The sequence below is a fragment of the Dysidea avara genome, chromosome 1, assembly GCF_963678975.1.
Source record: "Dysidea avara chromosome 1, odDysAvar1.4, whole genome shotgun sequence".
Classification (NCBI taxonomy): Eukaryota; Metazoa; Porifera; class Demospongiae; order Dictyoceratida; family Dysideidae; genus Dysidea; species Dysidea avara.
In genome coordinates this window covers 33,801,709-33,825,399 of record NC_089272.1, presented here as the reverse complement: position 1 = coordinate 33,825,399, position 23,691 = coordinate 33,801,709, and the positions used below count along the sequence as shown (strand labels likewise).

Genomic DNA, 23,691 nt, shown 5'->3' with positions numbered 1-23,691 from the left:
TATTTTTATATTTGTAACATTTAAATAGTACAAAAACAAGAGGAGTAGCCAGGAAGCAGCGGTGATACAGTGGTAGAGCGTTGATACTCTAAACCTGGGTGTGTGAGTTCGACTCTAGGTTACATCACACTTTTTTTCGTTTCTTAAACCTTTTTGTGTCACGATTTTTTCTAAGTTTTTTTTAATTGCAATGACCGGCTAAATATCTACAGCCAATATAGTTACTGTAACCATAGATTATACATTCCCTACCCGGGATTGGAAATCTGAGGAATTTTTGTACAAAAACCACGAGCAGTCAGCGTTGAAATAATCAACACCTTTCCTTTGATCATAGGCGGAAAAGGGGGGCTGAAACCCTCCTCAGAATGATACCACGCGAAATTATCCTTCATGGAGTGGGGTTGAAACCTTGATCAAGGATTCAAGATCGAGATACTCTAATAGAGCAGTCACTCTAATAAAGCAATCACAGTATTAGAGCAGTGTGTAGCGAGCTGTGTCAGGATTTTTATGTTATAAACTCGTAACTGGTGAGGTGGGTAGCTATTTTCAAGTCTAAGTCCTTGAAATTATGTTAGGTAACCCTAAGGCTGCAGCACATGTTGCTGTCAGACCTTCAGTGCTGGTCACTGTAAAGCACTAATACAATACAACAATACAATTGTGAGCTGGTTGTGACCTTTTTTGGGGGTATCACCTTACCCATAGATAATATATAATTGTCTACACATTTTACTGTTGCATATCCTTTATTTAATGACAGGAAAGGGTATAAGAGTCAGCAAGCTGAATCGTCAAGTCCAAACCATAGGGAATGACACTGTATCTCCATACTAGAAATCTCAGTGGTCACCATCTAGCCAGTGCCCATGCCAGCATTGTCTCACCAATGTACCAATAAAAAAAGTAATCTTCACAAAGATCTCATGGGACCATAGCAGTCTTATAATTATGTGAAGTTATACACTTTCTTTGTATAAGCATATTCGTAAAAAGGATGATTGTTGCTGGAACCACCGGTCTACAGACTATGACCGCAGCTATTTTGTGTAAATAATATTATAATGTTAATGAATTGTGTAATGGGTTTGCTGCTGGCAGCCTGTAACTATTGGTTTCTATCGAAGTGTCCACACTGTGTAGATGGCAGATATTTAATGGGCAGTGTTATACATGTATAAGGAATACAATTGTTTGATTTAAAAAATGTCATAATGTATAATTGAGATGTGATTTTATGTGTGACAATTCTAGTAATGATTTGATGCTAGTTACTTCTTGTCATATGCATAGCTATAAATCCTTTGCCACATGATCTCTTCAGCCATTGTGTATTCTTTGCTATCACCAAACACTTACAAACCAAAATAATTTTCAACCATTCCATATGTTGGAGACATAACTGCATATTGTGTCTTTAAAATTGGCCTGGTCTCCATTGTCTATAGTGTATCTGTCCCTAACTATACCTTTTTTCTCCTGTTTGTACATATACAGGTTTGGCCATATACAGGTTTGGCCCTGCTTTTCTAAAGACACTTGGCAGCCCTCTAACATTCAACTGATAGCAGCCATGCAGGTTCTGACTACCACTATGCATTTGTGCAGTATAGGTACAACTCACATCGATCAATTGATGCTTCAAAACTGTACCAAATCATCATGAGTCATGGCTGCATTTTAGAAAATGACAACAAATGCTGAGGGTCAAGTCATCTAGTCTAGGAAAGCCTACATAATTCATGTTTATTGTGTTCAATTCTCTGCACAGTATTTTATATGCATATTAGTAGTGACTCATCCAAGAGTGAGCATTACCAGAGAGTACTAACCATTTCGTTCCACTAGATAGCGATAAAGAATCGCGTAGGGATGATTGTTAAAACAAATTTTAATGAGTCACGTGATAGTTTTCTATCCCCTCTCTCGATAATCATCCATCACTGAGAGTCTTGGTGTTCCTTTGCACAGTCTATTCCTGATTTACTGACGAACCGGATTTTCGTTACACTATACCGTTACACGTTCAACGCTGAGTGAAACTGTTGATTGGTGTTAATTTCCTTGGTTTCCAATCCCGGGAAGAGAGTATATAATCTATGCTGTAACGAGTCTAATATTACGTGATATTATTACTTGAAGTTACAGGTTTTTGCAATTGAATTCGGCGACTTTGCAATTGAATTCGTCCCGTTTGCAATTGAGTTCGTCGCTTTCGCAATTGAATTCGTCCCGTTTGCAATTGAATTCGTCGCTTTTGCAATTGAATTCGTCCCGTTTGCAATTGAGTTCGTCGCTTTGCAATTGAATTCGTCCCGTTTGCAATTGAATTCGTAGGTTTTGCAATTGAATTCGTCGTTTTTGCAGTTAAATTCGTCCGTAACAAGAATGGCAGCTGGAGTAAACACGAAAACATGATGTAGCAGCTGCTACAAGAACTTGTTCAAGTACAACAGTAGTAAACAACTCTTTATAAGGCAATAATTCTTCCTCTACAGCCTATCCAGCAACATTCCAAACTCTACTGCGCCATTCGCGAAGGGTGTGGTCACACGCGAGCAAGTTAATTAACTTCTCAGACAGCTATCAACTTCGCGTACTGCCAGCTCCAATTACTTTCTAGTGTCTCAAGTGTAACTCTCCAAGGCATAAATAGTTCATCTCTTAATAAACGGGTTGGTTTCTTGGAGCCGTTTTGTTTATGACAAATTGTAATGCAAAAGCGACGAATTCTATTGAAAACCGACTAATTCAATTGCAAAACCGACGAATTCAATTGTAAAACCGACGAATTCAATTGCGCAAAACCAACGAATTCAATTGCAAATGGGACGAATTCAATTGCTGCTGCAGCAATACCGACGAATTCAATTGCAATACAGACGAATTTAATTGCAAACGGGACGAATTCAATCGCAAAGGCGACGAATTCAATTGCAAAAACCTGTATTATAGCTACTTTATTTTATGGGTAATATGTAACTGTAATTAAATAGTTCAGTTACAAGTAATAAGTAACATGTACCTGTCCAAACACTGACTAGCGATGTGGCCAAGTATGGTTATTTGTGTTGCAAACGCCCCTACCTAGGGGACGAGTTTGGGTGACAAATCCCCTATAAATCCCCACCCACTGCCTGACCTGGGGTAGGCGGAGCGTAACATTGATAGATGCATCAAGTTCCTGTACATCTTTTTAAGTATGTACTGTGCCAAAACTGGAAGCGCATAGGCCTTAGTCTAGTAGCGTGCATATCTTACGTTTGATCGTACGATAATAGCAGTGACGTTCAGATCTATGATCTGACTCAGTACGATAGTCCGCCGACGTTCTATTCACCTGGACCGGAAGTTGTTCGAAGGAAAAGGCCCTTTTAGTTGTCTAGAGCTTAGTCTCGACTAACAAGATGAAGTAATACAATTTCCACTCGAGTAGCTACTATCTAATCACTTGCAGATATCACGGTTATCACCACAGTCACTATCAGTGTGTTCAAAGGAACAAACCATCGAGTCTCAGTGCATCTACAAATCTCTTTGTCGATTGCAGTCCAGAAGTCTAAATGACAACTCAGCAGCCTTAATGTTTCACCATAGCAATGGCGGATCCAGGATGGGGTATTTGGGGCAAATTCCCCCCTCCTCACCCGATTTGATTTATAATTTAAACTCAAAACCAGTCGGCACCAGCCGTTCTTCCCTGGTTGAGTACACACAACAAAAAAAACAACACTACAAACACACATACATTATGGTATATAGTACATGACACATGATACAACCACAAGAATACAACACAAAACATACAGAAAATAATTACAAAATCAATTAAGTAACTGATAATAAACATAAAAACAGTTCATCAGAAAAATCTCTTGCCATCACCATTTCCTCAGGTAAAGCATTCCACCACATAGTTGACTTATATCTAAAATGTTTTCGTGCAAAAGACAATCGACATCGCATCGGCTGAGCAAAAATTGCAGAAGTTTTAGTATGGTAGGAGTGTGTACTACCAAACACAATTGGTGGATCTAATGGTAAACGTTGGTACTTGAACATTCTATGCAGAACACAAAGAGAGCGATACTGGACCTGAGTTGAGGAACCATATTTCTGATTAAAATACTAAACTTTATGTCAGATCAAGATCAGCTTATAAATTCACGAAAATATGCACATTTTACTAGCATTTATTGCAAATTCACCTGAAACCAAAGCGAATCAAAGTCTAACTATTTATGAAATTGTCACCCAACACATTTGTGCGTACTAAGCGCCTCTAAAATAATTATCGTGTTGCTGTTGTTTAAGACATTCAGAACCTTGAAACAGCTTTTAAGACTTCACAATCATCTGCAAAGGCCAAAATAGTAAAATTCAACTGTGAGATACTAGTAAGAGGTGTATTATTTGCTGCTTCAAAAATGCACAACTAACAAGAGAATCTGGGTCTCCCCAACCACCTACAACTCGGCCTGTTTGTGCCCTTCCCCTTGTCAGGTCCTGGATCCGCCCCTGCATAGATTTCACATGCAAAACTTGAAATTATAAGCGCTCCGCTCTTTCGGCAGCATAAGCGCTTTATGAAATAAATTTGTGGAGTCTACACTCGGAAAAGTGTTCAGTGATAACGGAAAATTAATGTCTCGGTATGGTTTTGATGTTTGTAGAAGAAGACAACCAACCTGATTGAAGATTAAAAGAAAGACAAGGCGCACACTCATTGGAATCCCCAAAAGGCACATCCCACTGGTGAGTTGTTGTTGTGGCGTAAACTGGTGACTGTGCACTGCTTTGTTTAGGCTCTAGGCTTGTGACTTGTCAGGCAGTGAGTGAGACGAAATTTAAGTTTTGGAGGCTTTTTTAAATTCTTCATCCGGTCACCGATAAGTGTTTTCTTGTTTTTAATGCTTTATTCCATGTTAGATGGACTAATATTATTCTGTAAAGGTGATTTTCGTGGGGTAAGATATCTCTAGGATGATTATTAAATGTGGCATTTTAGGTGGCGTGTGTCACTATTAATGCAATCCCTACTTAAACAGTACTACCGTATTGTTTGATACATGTATCATTTATAATAATAATAGAGCACACATTTTTGAAGACTTCTAGAACCATCATTAAGATGAAAATAGACACACTTTACAAGATTAACATGTTTTATGTAGCTGTCCAACTGAATTAAGTCAACAATGGTATTTCTGTTTTGGCCTGTAAACTTTACTTTGCTGATACAGTAGCTATATACTCCTTTCTGCTGTTGTAGAACACTTTGAGTCCCACAGTGAACACTTGACCACTGCTGTAAACTAGTAGCTGTAGGCAGAGTATCAGATGCTGCACACAGGAGACAGTGAGTCAACCAAGGTGGAAACCCTCAATAGTCGTTTTCAAGTTTTACATGAATTTTGTACACGAGCCCACAGGTAGGCATTCATTTTTCATTATGAAGGAAGCCACCCAAAATAACAGCAACAGTAGGATATCTGTCATTCCAAGGATTATGTAATGCTCACATTCTGAAGCAGGAAGAAATGTTATGTTAGCTAATATGACGGCTAGTTTGTCAGTGAAATGCTTTACACATCATTTTCATGCTAAAAGAACAACTATCATATTATTGATGAAAGCAACATGAAGCAACTATATATATATATATTTTTTAGATGAGTTAAATCCTCAGGCATACACTACTAGTATTCCGCACAAAGTGGATGTGGCAAGGTAAAGATTACAACAATCGTATACTATACAGCTGTTTGTATTTGACTGAGCATTAAGTAGCTATCCTCCGACCAGTCTGCATGGCTAAAAATATTTTCCTTGATGAGGAGATAGAAACTGCAGCAGCTAAGTCAAATATTTACCACAGATTGATTTATCAAGCTCTTTTCACCTAAAATGTAGTTAATACAGACGTAATGATGATAGTAAATGTGACCTAAATGTTCAATTCATAAGAAACAGGCACTTCCTTGTATTGTGCATATCCATACTTTCAACTACAACAACTCACGGTATGATCTGGTTATGTGGCAAGTCTCACCCGGTCCTTTGTGTGCAGCACCAAATTTTTAAAATGAAGTTTGCATCTCGTGAGATACACTACCAAAAAAACAATAACTGATTATGGCTACAATCGTACCTAAGGTAGGTCTAGTATATGTAGCAATAGGATACTACAATGAACATACCACAATGGTAGGGGATCAATCTGTTAAAATTGATTTTTTACCCTACCAGTTACAGTTTAGGTGTCGGAACGTTCTCAATGACTGACACATGTCTATAGAAATCCACTCATGAAAAGCAGCTCAGTGGCATGGCCGTGGTGTGAATGTATCCATTCATGGTAAAAGTTAAGTTCAATGGTATGCACGCCAATCAACAAAAAAAATCCTTTTCAAAAGTTCAATGGTCAAGTACAGATGTGTAGCTATATTATTACCACACAGTGTAATCAAGGGTGGAAATAATAATATGTTACTGGGTCTGTGAAAGGGGGTCTTATAGCCTTTCCAATTGCATGTATTTGGCAATCCATAACTTGACTTGTGTACATGGTACCAACCTGAAATTTGGTCCCCTTACACTCCAAAAATATGCATATAGCACTATTCCTGCATGTAATTTTAAGACGATGGGTTTAAAAACACATCATGAGTCATGACTTGTAAAACTTGGAAATTTGAAAAAGGCTGTAAGATTCCTTCTTGTAGATCTGGTCACTGCAGCATAGCTACTGATTTGATTTGATTTATATATTTAACCTCCGAGCAATCGGCTACAGCCGTTCTTCTTTGCCCGGAAGGACACATTACAATACATAAATAATACACACAAAACTAAACAAAGCAAGGTATAACCAATACAAAGACAACCAAGGTAAACAACTTACAACACACTCACACACAAAAAAACATGCATACAGTTACACAATCATGTTAATTTTATCAAAGGAATGAGTCACAGTGCTGCTTAAGGACATCCACGTACTCATAAAATGGAGAATTAATACAGTCAGTTACAGATGATGGTAATGCATTCCACCATTGAATGGTTTTATAACGAAAAAAACGTTGAGTACTGTATAATAATTTTATTGATTACACATACTACATATGTGACCAAATCTGCGAAAAGGGGTCTTAATAGTAGGTATATATATATATATATATATATATATATATATATTATAATTTATATCGATAATACAAGAAAAGGTCTTCACATTCAAACAGGGGTCTGAAACAGTAAACAGGGGTTTTATTTATTATTATTTATTATCTAGGGCCGCACCACATACAACCAAGTACATACACCAATGTCACAACCTACCCATTGGGCAAGTATAAACAGTGCCATGGGCAGTACTCAGAGCAGTGTGTGTGTACCAGTGAAAATGATACATATACATATGTACACAGGCAAGGGAGTTTAACTGGCATCAGAAAACCACAATACTAAAACACAGCCTACACAAAACCAAAGCTATATTGAAAGTAGCTATATATTGTAGGTGTCACATGTCTCTCAAGATGACTCAGCAGTGAAATGAGGCTATGCAGAACAAGGGACATGGTGAAGGCACAATTAACAATTGATCCCAATCAAGCCAATGTGGCACAACAGACTCTGTTGTAACTAGAGGCCACAGGTGATGTTCCATTATGTCAGCGGTGTGGCATTGGCACAGTGATCACAGTCTATAATATTATGCATACAGCCATGCACAACATACAGGAGATAGTTACACATTGTTGTATATACTGCATCAGCTTCTTGTTTAGCTATTATACAGACTCACAGTATAGTAGATAAGTCCAGTGGAAAATAATTGCAGCAGCTAGCAAGCCAGATGAAGGATGAAGATGTGTAATACAACTACCACCAGTACAAGTATTACATTACTCATTACCTTGTTGTTCCATCTGGTTGTTTATTAGCGCATCAGCTGGTATCCCAACTGGTCATCAGCTCGTTGTTCACTGCATGACGCCTGGAGCGCATATCCTGCACACAAAATACTCAATTGCAAACATTTAAACATACTTGTAATGTTGTTGTTAACCAGTAAAGTAGCCTTTGGCCTCTCCGCAGACTTTTACCAATCTTCTCCTTCGAGCAATCTGTAACATTAGCAGAAATTCGGTCAAACTTGAATACTCTATTAGAGAGTTTTATTATAGTAATTTTGTGGATTCCAGTTAATTGAAAGTAAACGATCATGCTACAGTAGCTTACTATACCACGATCCATTAGAAGACTACAAAATGCACCATAAGTGGTAATAAATTCATTGGTGGTATGAATCACATTAAGAAAATCTTCGGCGATAGGTATTTACCACACATGACCACGAATGTCGCCGAAAGCCATATGAACACGCTTAGCATTTCTAAGGGTTTAATTAAGCAGACATACCATAATGAACCACCACTCAAGGATCCACTGAATACTGAAGTTAGATCTACAACTATACTGGAGATGAAAGTTGAATTACGACAAAACTCCCTAATAGAGTAGTCACCGCATTTCTGCTAATGATTAAACAAGGGTGTGGTGTCGGGCGTTATATAGAATTACACGTACGGTAAAGTCATCAGTAGGAACAGGCTTACTTATTATAAGGTTGTGCCTTGATTCACAGGCGAATCTATCCCCGCTTAGTTCATGTCTCTAGGGCTCGTAGTTTTCTCAAACAATATTTATTTATATATTCATTCATTATTAATGACGTAATTTTAACCGCTTTTCGTATTATTCTTAGTACTTGGTTGTATAATTATCAAGTCTAACAGTTGGGCACTGGGTCTTATATCCTTTTCAAATTTCCAAGTTTGATGAGTCATAACTCATCCAAGAGTTTATAATATTGTGAACTCTTGGTTGTAACCCATTGTCTTAAAATTACATACAGGAATGGTGCTATGGTAGGAGTATAAAGTGACCAAATTTCAGGCCAATACCATACACACAAATCAAGTTATGGATTGACGAGTACAAGCAGTTGGAAAGGCTATAAGACCTCTTTTCACAGATCTGTTCACATACGTACATATATACAGTAGCTACGTATGTGCTACTACCACGTATGATTCATCAAGTGTAACTTACTGTATAGCTAGAGGAACCATCGTTAATGAATAAAGTATAATGCAACGATATGCAAGTACATGATAAAGTGGCTACACAAGTGATCACATTGCTTACTGTCTGGAAGAAAAAGTACTGTTCTTTCCGTTTGATTGCTTTGGGTTTGATTGCAAACATACTGACCAAACGAACTGAAATTTAATACTCTTCCACTAGAATCGGCAAACTGAGTGACTTCAGTAGTAGGACTGGCATAGCTATACCAGGTGCACTGTGACGAATGGTCCGCACAGCAGGATTGACAGACTCTTCTGGAACTCTGAAAACATACATCGCGTTCACAGCTGATTTGGCATTCTATTAACGCAGTTAGTTGCAGTAAAACAACTATGATGAATCCCATCAAAGCAATTTTATATGTTTCACCACGGACGATAGTACTCTCATTTAGCCCCATCGAATATTGTCAGACCGCGCGCCAACTTTACAAGAAATATAGTACAAACGGCGGTCATCGGGGTGTACTATTAGAGTTATTCTCCGAGTTATTTAAACTTCACCTGCTTCTTTAATCAAAGGGTTGTAATTACTCTAAGAAAGTAGCTAATACACTCATTTTTGCAGATAACTGTAGTGAAAGCTTTTTAAAGCTCTTTTAATTATACGCATGCGTATAACACCACGAATACTAATGTAATGTATAAGCGCGTGACAGGCATGCTTATTATAATTGTTTGAAGAGGCGCTGCCTGACTGATTTGAATCCGACTCGGCTGACAAAACACTGAATAGAAATTATACAAACACTGGTGAATTTTTGGACGAAGGATCGTGATTTTTCTTACTGTAAGTGTTGATTTTAAACTATGTAGTATAAGTATCGCCTTACCCGTTTGTAACCACACCTAGCTGAGTCAGCATAAATGATTGATGGATTGAATTTTAGTTTAATGTCATTGTAGTCGGCAATTGCCGTTCTTCCCTACCAGAGCACACTCATGTGTGACCTGATTTAATGCATTTGGGCACAAATAACACCAGCAAGAGATGGCTGCTGCTTTCTAAAGCCAAACTTCTGTATTAGTGTCAACCCCCCTCCACACATGCGCACACACGCACATCTCTGTAGAGACACTGGCGTAGTTTCAGACAATGTTATAAGAGATATCTGCAGTGACGAAATTTCAATGTGATGTCATAATTGGGAAACAGCCGTCTAAGTGTCAGCAATTAGAGACTTTGTCATGTGCTGTACACAAGGAAATGTTGACGTAAGAAAATTTTGACAAATCTGGTCTTTAAAAGTACAGGTTTTATCTACAATTTCTTGATTTTTGTCAGCATTTTATTCTTCAAATCTGCTGAAGTGTGAATTCGTCTAATTTTTTAATGTCAAAATTTCCTTGCGTACAGTAGAAATCAAATTGAATGTTTTTTACAGATGCAACTAAGGCATAATAAAGGTAAACATATTTTGGTGAAGCAGAACGGGTTTCTTGGGCAAAACCAGACCAATTTCTTTAATTGGGCGTCACTATTCAGTGGACTGGACTACTGGACTGGAACACTGGACTGGACTACTGGAATGACATATTTTTGGGTTTTGCACATTCTATGGTTGGATTTACGGAGTCTTGCTAGTAAGAACCCTTTGGGCACCTGCAGCCCACTTCTAAACACTGAAGACAAACAGTGGAATATGCGAAAACGGTCTCTTAATAATTTCGCTACTGTTCATTATGCTACTATACAACACTTATTCCTTACCTGGTGTGTAGTAATGCTGCAGGCAGTGCAGGGAATTCCGCCAGTGAATGTGACAGCAATAGTTAACCAGCAATCAACTAGCCAGTAGACAATATCCTTCAAGATATATCCTTAGAACAAGTTTGAGGAGCAAGCTAGTCTCATTAGTCTTGCTCTCACTAGTCTCGCTGTTTCAGTGTAGGGGCTTATCAAATAAAGATTATAAGCGCCCATGCTGAAATATCTCTAATTGGTAAGCCCCTGCACTGACTAGAGAGGTCTGGCCATGCTGGCGAGACTAGCTTGCTCCTCAAGGATATCTTGAAAGATTGTCTACTGGCTAGTTGATCGCTGGTTAACTATAATATATTGCTGTCATATTCAGTTTCCTGCACTGCCTGCAGCATTACTACACACCAGGTAAGGAATAAGTGTTGTATAGTGGCATAATGAACAGTAGCGAAATTATTAAGAGGCAGTTTTCGCATATTCCACTGTTTGTCTTCAGTGTTTAGAAGTGGGCTGCAGGTACCCAAAGGGTTCTTACTAGCAAGACTCAATAAAACCAACCTCAGAATGTGTAAAAACCAAAAATATGTCAGTCCAGTAGTCCAGTCCAGTGTTCCAGTCCAGTCCACTGAATAGTAACCCCCTTCTTTAATTCATACACAAACATGTGCATTTGCATTGGAATATAGTATTATTTGCCTCACTTTTGCCATTGTTTAATTTTACAAACGTCATAACAGAATGTGACCTCTCCCAACACGTCCCCATACAAAGTGCCAACACTATTCGTTTACCATTTGGTTGTGACATCACAAAACGTAGTTGCAATGTCAAGAAATGTAATTGCGGATATTGTTCATTGGCTTGAAGTGGAAGTATTTGTAATTGTATTTCAAACATTCACAGTATTTTCTTAAATACTGTGCCATGTATTGGACCACAAATCTGTTAAGAACACATGAGTGCATGTGTTTTCTAAATATTCTAGTGAACTGTGCTGGTGTGACCTTCATGATTTGTTTAGAAGAGCAGTGCCAGCAGTTGTACATATCTTCAGTGTTAAAAGAGGTATATATACACAATAATTATTTGGTAAAATAGCTGTTTCCAGCTCAGTCCATGAGTCCAGTCTGCAAAATACATTACACCCAGAACTTTAGTACATTAATTAGTTGATATAAATGTTGTAGGTGTCTTCTATTGTGCTTATCGAAGTGTGAAAATCCTTGTGTCCATGCAATTTTGCGACTTGTCAGCCATAATTTTACAAGCACGGATCAAAGTAACGTGTGCTATTTCACTATCTTTTATAATACACTCTTCCTTGCTACTGATAGTAGGACAGTTTGAATGACCCTGAGATGAAGCATACTCATGCTCCAATGCCATGAGTATATCTATTGTATGCCTCATGGAAAATGATTACGTATGAAACTGTAATGATATCTACGTTTGGCATACATAATACTTTAATTTTTACGGTATAACAGACTGGACTCATGGACTGCAAACAGCTTTTCACCAGTAATCCAGTCATTATTTATCTCTTGTAGTGGTGAAGACACCATTACTGATCTACAACTGCAAGTACTGTTCTTCCTAACAGGTCATGAGATGACACCTGCACTGATGTATTAGAATATTTACAAATTTGTTACCATGTTGTCATGTTGGGTCCATAAGACAATCACTTTGGTGTTGAGTGGAATGCAATATGGCTTTAGTTTTATAGTGAGCTATATAGTGTATGTATGAAGGGGAAAGCTACATTTGAAGGTCACAAATCCACTAAAGGTTCCACACTCATACATGCACACATGTGCACACATATGCATGTGCTATAATATTCATCACACACATTTGCATGTTGTGTGCATGTGACTCCTTAGATAAATAGTGTGATGACATCAAGATACACTTGTAAACTCTTTTGTAGGTCTGGTGTTATGGATGTGCTCATGTGACTGTTGGTACGCTATGGGGCTAGAGGACTAAATGATTTATGTTCAACTTCAACCAAGAGTTCTGCTTGAGTACTCTAACCTGAGGGTGTAAATTTTGAAGACAGATGTGCAGGCCACAAGGCTATAGTGAAGACAGCCACTGTGACTGAAAACCAAACCACTAATGAATTCTTTACCACTATAACTAACCATGCAGGATGTGCTGAATGGCTTGATCAATGCTGTATCTTGTGATGTTTTTTTACATCTAGCAATGGCTACTTTATGAAGTATAGTGTAATACAGTAAATTATGACATTTAACTTGTTAGATAATTTATGTACTATTCAATACATGGGAACAACAGTAGACCGACTGATGGTTTAACAAAAACCACGTGGTGAAAAAGAAGACTGCAAGGGCCATTAGAGACTGAGTGTATATCATACGTATCACACTGTACATGTGTATGTTATAGAATCTATATCAAAAGTAACACTGAAAGTGAAACTCTGTAGGGTGTGTACTCTCACACAGTGACCACAGTTCTGTGTAAGGCTTTAAATTGGTAGAGTTTCAATAGAAATATGTTGCTATAGAATACTTTACCAGAAGCCATGGAATGTTAATTGGGTAATAAATTAGCTATTGTGTGGGCTGATGGACATAACAACAGTGTAGTCATAATGCTTGCTGCACTGTGATAATTTTTATCTGAAAACTAGTGAGTATCTGTAGTTCATTTTACACTATAAAATTCAACCTTTATTACTACTGACACTCATATTAGCACTGCCATATACCACACAGGATAGCAGTTTAAACTGAAATCAATTACAACAGTATGTTACTAGCCTCGGCAAAGTATCTATAGTAACAGGGTAAAATATCTAGTAAGAGAAGCATTATTTGACCTTACTGCACTGTCATTAAGGATTGATTGTGGCTTGTAGAACTTGATACTCAGACATTAGGATCTTTTAGCAAGTGTTTCTGTGACTAACAGACTTATTCTTCACCACAACATGTACTACATTCTTGATGCCATATCTTCACCCATGAACATGCTATTTTCACTCCCAATTGGTAGTTCTATAGGTGGTAAATTCTGTGTCCAAGTTTCATTTCAATCCAAGGAACTGTAAGTCGAAGACACTTTGAAAAACAGTTATACAGATTTGTATGGGAACCAATGTGTGGTTTAGAAAATGTGTAGTCCAGGCATTGCCAATCCTTATTAAATTCCTCATGCCTTTAAATAAAGTGGTCTATTGTAATGTCATTATTCGCATGGTCCCTCTCCATTCCTGTACATCCATGCACACAGGGACTGTCTAAACCCATCAAGTATGCAAAATCAAGCTTACAGCCTTTCAAAGTTCATAGTTTCTTTATACTTTCATTACAAAAGGTTAGAATTAATTTACAATTTTTAATATAAAGTTGTGTGTGTCATGAATCAAAAAGACCACAAGCATAGTTTTTAGCGCCCAGTCATGTATAAAATTAATGCACAATTGTACTTGAGGACTAATAAAACGTTATAAGGGATGTCCTAAACATGTACAGATTATTAAAGGAGCAGCTGTTAGTTATAGAAAAACATTAAGTACAACTGTTTATGGATGGTACAAAACTCAAACAATGTTATTTATCTTACACATTAAAAATTTACTTTAGCTAAATTTACTCGTATTGTTTCTCTGAATCCTTTACTCTTTGGTACAAACTGTCCTTTACTGTTCTTCACGTAACGATTGTCTATGTCCTTAATCATGTGTAATGTACATCTTATAGGGTACTGTATGCAACGTCCTCTGTATGTGCCACTGCTTCCAATTTTCCTATAGTTATAGTCCCATCCTTCCGTAAAATATGTGCTACAAAAATGACTTTTGTTTAGTACTAAATTACTACTAAATAACTTCCTATATACATCATGACAAAACTCTATTGTAAAAGACCTATCCTTACTTACAGACTTAGCTAAGCACCTATCTATTCTACTTGTAAAAGTGTGTACTTCATGCCTGACAATCCTGTCAGGCACAAATGGGATATCATATGAGCTATACGAGGTACACATGAGTATATTGTATAAGGTACAGAATGTAATTTACACTTACCTACGTACAGCTGCTGTCACATGTGCAGAGGGTACCCATGATGCAGTGTGAATCGGATAGCCCACCCATGTCACCAACATCTGTTCTTCTCCCTTATGTAACAATTTATCAATATTAAGTTTTACTGTGTACATATGTTCAATACATTCATAGGCCATACAGACAGTTATAGACAACCAAGTTGTACTGATTAATCAATTAATACATACAGTTAACAGCTTATAGCACCCTAAATTTCTTATCACGTGGGCTTGTTACTGGAGCTATGACAAACAGCGTGATTGTTGTTTGTATTGCAGCTAGCTGTGTGCTTAGTTTCATTGGTTATAGATACGTATTATTATTCAGAGAATGTCTGGGGCTCACAATTTTGACCTCTTTCCTCTCCCCATGGTCCATTGACTCTACTTAAATGATTATAATTATTAGCTGCTATAAGGTATCATCCCTCACTGCTATGAACTCTTGGTACCCTGTATTATAGTTACTTTGGCTACTTACATCAACTACTCTCTTAGAGACCGCACGGTCCACTTCATACATTTCCTCCTGATAAAATGAATGCATTCACATACATAATTTCGATCCATTATCACACCTCATCACTGCTGTCTTCATGGGCAAGCAGCCTGTAGTATCCACTCCCCTTGCTGGCAAAAGCTCTAGATACACGCTCCATTGCAGCTACCTGGCAGTGGAATCCAAACGCGAATTATGGCAAGACAAACGCGCGGTTAGTCGAATGATGACTTCAACATCAGGTCAGATTTAATGGAATTCACGAGTCCCATGGTTTAGCTTAATGCAATAAACATGTGTAGGATTGCTAGATGAAACCTTAGTCATACTCTGCATTGTGATTGGCTACAATTTCGAAGCATTTCATTGGTGATCCCGATTGATCCTAGTATACGAAGATAACCTAACAATCTTGAACAAAGTTACAGGTGGCTTAGGCATACTAAAGTACACTATTGTGAACGGGAAAATGCAGAGAACGCTAAATTAATGATCAAATTGCGAAAAGATGAAATTACTCTTGTTTCCAACATCCTTCCTCGCCTCCGTTTCACGCATACGCGTAAAAGAGCGGGAGACTAAACGCTATAAAAACAGCAACATAACCCATTGCACCCATCGAGTTTAACAGTGCATAGCTATCTGCAAGCAAGAATGTCTGATCCTCTCAGGAGACAGCTCAAGGAAGTGGATGAAGAAATTAAGCAGCTTCACATCACAGTTGAAGATCCATCTTCAAGTACACATTACAAGGAGAAGAAAGACCAGGATCCTGTAGCCTCCTTGGTTATCCCAAACCGGTTATATCTGTTATGGGACAGGAGAGTTTGCCTGCAGAAAAACCTTGGTGTTAGTGTTTCTAAACACTCTGACATGGCAAACTCCCGCATTGAGAGGACCCACAATGTTACAATTCGGAGCTCAGCAACAACTGTTGAGAAAAGACTAGTCACAGCATCAAACAAGTATGAATTGAGTGACAATACATGTACTTGGATTAATTAACTAATCAATCATATTTCATACAGGTTTCTAAGAAAATACCGTCAACAAAATAAAGGCTCGACCTACCGTAACAAAATTTTACAGTGTAGTACTAACATGTTGCTATATAAGAGTGAAGTGGTGGACAAACCAGTGTTTAGCATTCCATTAGAATATAAAGGTACATTAACAACTGTCTTAGAAACATAGTAAAATAAATACAGAGTGATATACTTGTAATTACAGGGAATCCGTATGTAGCAGTTGAACATCGCCAAAGGAAAAGAAAGCTTGGTGATATTCGAGATGATCTCCAGTATCACTTTGGCCCTCCATTAGCAAGGATTGGCTTGTTCATTGAATCAGTACAATTGATTACCGAAGAGCCTCCAGAACCTATAAAAGTAAAGGTTGATCACGATGATAATGCAGAAGCACATCACAGACAAATGATCGAACATCTGAAGTACCTACTACTAAAGCATGGTGTTTCCATGGAATTTTACCATGAGGTCGCCATGAGGTTCAAAGATCTTCCCAGATCCTACAAGGTAAAAAGACATAAAAAAATAGTAAGTGCAGTGCACTACTGTACTTCACCTTACACTAGCACACATCATAACATCTGTAATTTCCCTTTACAGCTAAAAAGATTCAAGAAGAGCATAGAGGTTCCTAATATCATGAAGACGCCAGGACCATATGACGGGGCACAGTTTGATTTTAAAGATATTTTAATCAAATTTGCTAAAGTAGAGGTAAGTGTGTAATGTTAATAATCAAGTGATGAAACTAGAACATAGCCACTTAGTAAGTTAGGAATTTGGCCTTTTCAACATAAAATAAATCACGAGAGACCAGACACACAATTCATTACAGTATTTGGAAATAGAAATTGATTTTGATCCAGATTATCATCATGTGCAAGTGCCTACTTTAGCTGTATAATTACAAAAAACAACGTGGCTAATATTAATCACTTTGTTACCACCTTGTATAATTTTCATGTGAAACATCATCAAATTATACAAATAAATAAATATACAAATTCTACAGATAAAAGAAAATGCCGACTACTATAGCAACAACAAGTTGTTCATGGTCAAGGTATCAGGTGATGGGGCAAAGTATAGCCACACCTCAAGCTTCTGCTTGCTATCTTTTACATTCATACGTGATGATAGCAGTCTCAGCAGTGTAGGTAAGTGTTAAAAGATGCCCATCAAGTGTACACAAAAATGAAGCCAGTGGTTTAGAAAATTTCTCATTCAGATGTACACACCATAGCAGCCATAAAGGGAAAGGAAAGCTATGAGGCACTAAGAGATGGATTTGCAGATGCATTTTCATCTATCAACAGCTTGATAAGTAAACCCCAGATTAAAGTTGATGGGGATACTTATCATGTTAAAATCGTGTTCTGCGCTGATTACAAGGTATGTACGATTATTTAGGGTAAATTATTAATTCTTTTTCCTTCACAGTTCCTGTTACTCACAATGGGAATGAAGGCAGCGAACTCAAACAATTCATGCATCTGGTGTACAGTCAGCGAAGGCAATAGGTAAGAAAGACGTTGTGGTAACAATAGCTTTAAGTCTATAAAACATACATACAGTTATACAGAATCAAGTTCAATGAGTGACATACTGTCTAGTTGTTTGGGTTGAAGAGTAGAAAAGCAGCTGTTTAACTGCACATATTTTATAGACATGACATCAAGCATGCTGCCGCTAAAAGGACACTCGCATCAATTAAAAGCGATGCAATAAAAGAGAAGTTGGGATGTAAAAATGCACCCCTGCTCAATTTGGAGCCTGACTACATCATATGTGATGAGCTCCACCTATTGCTGAGGGTGATGGATCACCTCATCCAAGCTTTAATAAATACGGCAAAAGCCTATGATGCCACTGAGGCACATAGACTTGGACTCCGTAGTATAAAAGCAACGGAAGGGGCAATGATCCAAAACCTGGTGAAGACCATCAATGATTGTGGGGTGCATTTTTATGTATGGGAAGACAGGAAGGCAGATGAACTGCAATGGCCATCTATGATGGGACCACCAAAGAAAAAGCTACTGCGCTTATTCCCTGACAGAATGATCGGGTGTCAACCATCTAATATGGTGGAACCAGTGCAGAAGCTTTGGAAGGCAAGTCACTACAAGTAACATCAACTAGCTACATTTTACAAATCAGCAGTCCAAATGTCCAAGGCATAAAGGAGTGTGATAGACTTGATTTTGAGCCTAGTTGAACTCAACTCCACATGTAGGGTAGTTGTTCTATAGTTACATCATTTTACCTTTTATTACCTGTATAAAGGCCATTAAAAGTGCAAATACCCAATCTTACAATAACATAACAATGAAACCAGCCATTTTGAATGCTTCTGACTGTGTTCTGAGGTAGTAGAAACTTTAACCATTGGTTAGCTGTATGGATCTCATTTACAGCTAACATTCGTTATACTCCTCTATGTTTTCAGGCATTAATGAACTCCTGACAAAAGTGAAAACATACACAATAGTTGTTTACCTTACTTTCTAGGACTTCAGTGATATATACTCTGATGCAACATCACGGTCACCCTCATGTACTGCAGATGAATTGCAAATAAAGGTAACTACATGTGCAAGTACTTGCAATACAATCATATGTACATATAACTTTATGCATATATAAATTAGGGGAAGAAGTGGATAGAGTCATTTACTAAATTAAGCTCTGAGGAATATCCAGTTTCTGATGGATATGACCCCGAGAAAGTCACCCCATATATGCACTTGATGGCCATGCATGTTCCATCTATGATTGGGATCTATGGGAACATTAAAAAATTTTCTTGCCAAGGTATCATACGTACAGTATGCATACTTGAGTGGTATTTTATGAATGCTACTCTGAAAATATAGCTGTGGAGAAGAAGAATGATAATGCAAAGAAAGTGTTCTTCCAAGGCAGCAACCGGTGGGATCCCACCACTGATATGCTAAAAGCAGAGCATAGAATACACAAACTAAAGCACTGCGAAAGGGAAACACGACCTTATGAGTAAGTATTTTAAGGGGAGTATATACACAGTGGAATGGACTACTGGAATGGTGGAATACTGGAATGGATTTTTTTAAAGTTCAATATCTTTTCCTCACTACAACACTTGTATGACTTATAACTCAATACTTTGTTACTTGTCTGAAATAACTGTCAAAATGAAGGTTCAGTTTAGTGTGCAATGTGCATGACACTGCTACACCTTGCAAGATAGTCCCGTTTCACTTTATCCAAAGATTTTTTGCTTAGGTTCCTAGGTTAGTCGTAAACACCTCGAACAGGCTCTGCCTTCCATGTTCGCCAGTGCCTAACTGGTTAAGTTGATAATAAATAAATGAATACTTCATTATACAGTGAATGTACCTTTACAATGTATATGTGTAATCAGCTAGCTAGCTAACTTTTTATCATTAATTGGGAACAAGGGTTAAGTCAGGAATCTTCTTATAAACTGCTATTGTGCATGCTCATAACTGACTTTACAGTACAGTGGTAAACTTTGTCTATGGTGAGGTGAACTATAAGAGCTGACTCCAAGAGAAATCCTATTTATTTCCTTACTTAAGATAAGGGCTTGTATTTATTTGGATATTAAAACTGATATTGAACTATAAAAAAATTCCATTCCACCATTGCAGTAGTCCATTCCACTGTTTATACACTCTTGTATTTCAAGTGCAGGTATATACCGCCCTCAGTTAAATCATTGACTAGCAAAATAATTTAAACATCCCCATGTGATAATATGAAAGAACTTTGTTAGCATGGCTCCTCACAACCTACCTAAAAGCATCTCCAGCAACATATACTATGGGTACAACTTGGTCAATATACATAACTAACTTTCCTTAGTAATGGCAGTGGTATATTTTCATCCACTAGGAAAGATGATGATGAATTCTGGATTAACGGTGGTATTGAAGCAGAACGAAGGAAGGTCCCTCGCATTAGTCGTCAGAGCAATGCAGCTACAGCTGAAGACACTGACTCTACTACTCTGGAACAAACTGACTCTTCTATATATGAAGTAACTGATTCTTCTCTACCTACATAAGCACACACAACAGTGACAACATGTAACACACATTTCCCACACATTAAAATGTTGTAAACATTTAATCATATACTGTTAACCTAGTACATTCAAAAATCAGTGAAAACTACAGTGTCTAAACCGCATAAGTCTTGCGCCACCAGCAGCTACACTTGATTTTTGCACTATATGAGTGAAATCTCCTTACTGCATCACTGGATACATGGTAGGAAAACCACATCAATGTGGCCTCCTGTTAAACAAACAAAAAAAGAAAAATGGCAAATACCACAGGAGGCTGGAAGCAGTTTAAGCACTGTTAAAATGGATTATCCTAAATGCTCATTTTCTGTTATTAACTAAATCGTGTGGATGATGTAACGAAGTGTGGCATCATTGTCTTGTTGAAGAACATACATACCTGGTTAGTGCAAGCGTACTACGCTAGAAAGTATTTCATCAGTTTTGCCCTGAAAAACTAAGTGATTTTACAAAACAAATTACATCATTGTAATAATTACGTGAAGTACAATATGATCCCCACTGTTCGCTAGTTTTGTATTGCGACTATTGAGGCTCACGTGAAATTGTAAACAGAGGTATGCAATTAACGTAATATTTTCGAGCAGCGGTTCCACCCTCCTCTGAGCAAACACCAAAAATAGCGAAATAGCGCCATATCTTATGATCAGAGGTACCTCTTTTTCCTCACCTTCCAGAACTTGATGAAACCAGAAGGAGATGAATGTAGGAGAGGCTGGAGTAAAAGGTGTGGCGGACTCTTCAATTTGGCTCCACAAGATATTCCACAATACGACGATACTAAAGTTAACTTAATACTCCACAAATCCTATGAACGTGACTCGTTCCTTGCCGAGAGTTCCTTGCTCTTGTCCCGCTGACCAGCTGTTACTAATTTTATCACGATAACCGGTTCTTATTAACGACAACCGGTTCTTTTTGTGTCTGCTTTTGTGGGAGATCTCTAGCCAATTTTAAGCGTTTCAAGCGAGGTTTCAAGGTCATCATCCAATGCGTGACTTCCGCCTGACCCCTACGGTTGAGCTACTTTGGCATGTACATACTGACGAATAGATGAATCAGGTGAGTTCCTGTTGAAGTATAAATAGATAGACAAATAGATAATTTAAACTCCACATAATCGGCTAAAGTCATCTTCCTTACAGGAGACGATACAATACATGCGTACAATACAACTACAAAACAAACACTACAGTTAGCTATGTTGCCCGCATCATATACTGGCGGCGCCCGACCCTTCCAAAATGTCCCTACCCTTACTCTGTCACACTATTATACTATTGTGTCCCGTGATACCCCTCCCCTCACTGTCACACTATTGTATTATTGTGTGTCATGATGCCCCTACCTTTACTATGTTACACTATTGTATCCATATTTTAACTGGTTGCTCTACTACTCTCCTGCTCCTGCTCATACTGCTCTTGATCAGGGAAGATGTACCTGGCACCATGACTAAGTCCTACAAGTTTTTGTTCATTGCCTACAGAAGAACGTACCAACATACTACCTTGTTATAAAATTTATGCCGATCTCCCTGGTCACTTGGCTAGCAGTAGCCCGCCAAGCACTGTTCCACAAAGCTTCTCTTAATTATCAAGTAGGCCTGATATAGTTTTTATTTCGAACGATCATTTTATCTTACTGGAAGTGTCTGTTGTTACTAATAGAGAACAACACTTTGCAGCTGTTAGCTCCAGGTACGTTATGGCCCTTTACTTTCAGACCTTGAATGTACTTGCTTATTTGTTGAACTGGTTACAATTGAAGTTGGGTGTCTTGGTTACTTCTTGCCATCAACAATTTCTAATTTATGTAGAGATTGTCATCTACAAAAATACTGTGTTAGAGATCTATTTTCAAACAAACTGCTCGATTGCCATTTCATTCTCCTATAAGATCTTCAATGCTCGCTCGTCAGAATTGTGGGATATTACGGAACTTTTAACTGTCTTCTAGTTAATGTTGGTGTGTGCTGTAATTTAGATGCCCCTATCCTCACTATGTTACACTACTGTATTGTGCATCATGATGCCCCTACCCTCACTATGTTACACGATTGTATTATTGTGTGTTGTGATGTCATGATGCCCCTCCCCTCACTATGTTACACTACTGTATTATTGTGTGTCGTGATGCCCCTCCCCTCACTATGTTACACTATTGTATTATTGTGTGTTGTGATGCCCTTACCCTCACTATGTTACAATATTGTATTATTATGTGTCGTGATGCCCCTACCCTCACTATGTTACACTATTGTATTATTGTGTGTTGTGATGCCCCTACCCTCACTATGTTACACTACTGTATTACTGTGTGTCGTGATGCCCCTACCGTCACTATGTTACACAACTGTATTACTGTGTGTCGTGATGCCCCTACCCTCACTATGTTACACTATTGTATTATTGTGTGTCGTGATGCCCTTACCCTCACTATGTTACAATATTGTATTATTATGTGTTGTGATGCCCCTACCCTCACTATGTTACACTATTGTATTATTGTGTGTTGTGATGCCCCTACCCTCACTATGTTACACTACTGTATTACTGTGTGTCGTGATGCCCCTACCGTCACTATGTTACACAACTGTATTACTGTGTGTCGTGATGCCCCTACCCTCACTATGTTACACTATTGTATTATTGTGTGTTGTGATGCCCCTACCCTCACTATGTTACACTACTGTATTACTGTGTGTCGTGATGCCCCTACCGTCACTATGTTACACAACTGTATTACTGTGTGTCGTGATGCCCCTACCGTCACTATGTTACACAACTGTATTACTGTGTGTCGTGATGCCCCTACCCTCACTATGTTACACTATTGTATTATTGTGTGTCGTGATGCCCCTACCCTCACTATGTTACACTATTGTATTATTGTGTGTTGTGATGCCCTTACCCTCACTATGTTACAATATTGTATTATTATGTGTCGTGATGCCCCTACCCTCACTATGTTACACTATTGTATTATTGTGTGTTGTGATGCCCCTACCCTCACTATGTTACACTATTGTATTATTGTGCGTCGTGATGCCCCTACCCTCACTATGTTACAATATTGTATTATTGTGTGTCGTGATGCCCCTACCCTCACTATGTTACACTATT

General features: G+C 38.1%; 2 protein-coding genes across 8 annotated transcripts in view; both read right to left on the bottom strand.

Annotated features, from left to right (window-relative positions):
- LOC136262748 (uncharacterized) overlaps positions 1-9,741 on the bottom strand; it is a 103,583-nt gene extending 93,842 nt beyond the window's left edge. For both annotated transcript variants that reach the window (XM_066057146.1, XM_066057154.1), the window contains exon 1: positions 9,223-9,741. In XM_066057146.1, coding sequence (XP_065913218.1) covers positions 9,223-9,562 — 340 coding nt within the window. In that variant the 5' untranslated portion in view covers positions 9,563-9,741. The remainder of the gene's footprint in view (positions 1-9,222) is intronic.
- A 4,626-nt stretch (positions 9,742-14,367) lies between these two features.
- Positions 14,368-21,795, bottom strand: LOC136262714 (uncharacterized). Of its 6 annotated transcripts, none has more exons than XM_066057107.1 (8): positions 21,237-21,795; positions 20,335-20,537; positions 18,976-19,036; positions 16,903-16,976; positions 15,528-16,828; positions 15,431-15,478; positions 14,930-15,021; positions 14,368-14,683 (listed from the first exon to the last, which is right to left on the bottom strand). In XM_066057107.1, the coding sequence occupies exons 5-8, from the start codon at positions 15,606-15,608 to the stop codon at positions 14,467-14,469; spliced, it is 438 nt and encodes a 145-aa protein (XP_065913179.1). In that variant the 5' UTR covers positions 15,609-16,828; positions 16,903-16,976; positions 18,976-19,036; positions 20,335-20,537; positions 21,237-21,795; the 3' UTR covers positions 14,368-14,466. The 6 variants fall into 6 exon arrangements, 4 of the variants coding, with proteins under 4 accessions (XP_065913179.1, XP_065913165.1, XP_065913154.1 ...); XM_066057093.1 differs by having other exon boundaries at positions 14,368-14,872; positions 21,223-21,789; XM_066057082.1 differs by having other exon boundaries at positions 14,368-14,872; positions 21,237-21,789.
- Positions 21,796-23,691: the final 1,896 nt, after the last annotated feature.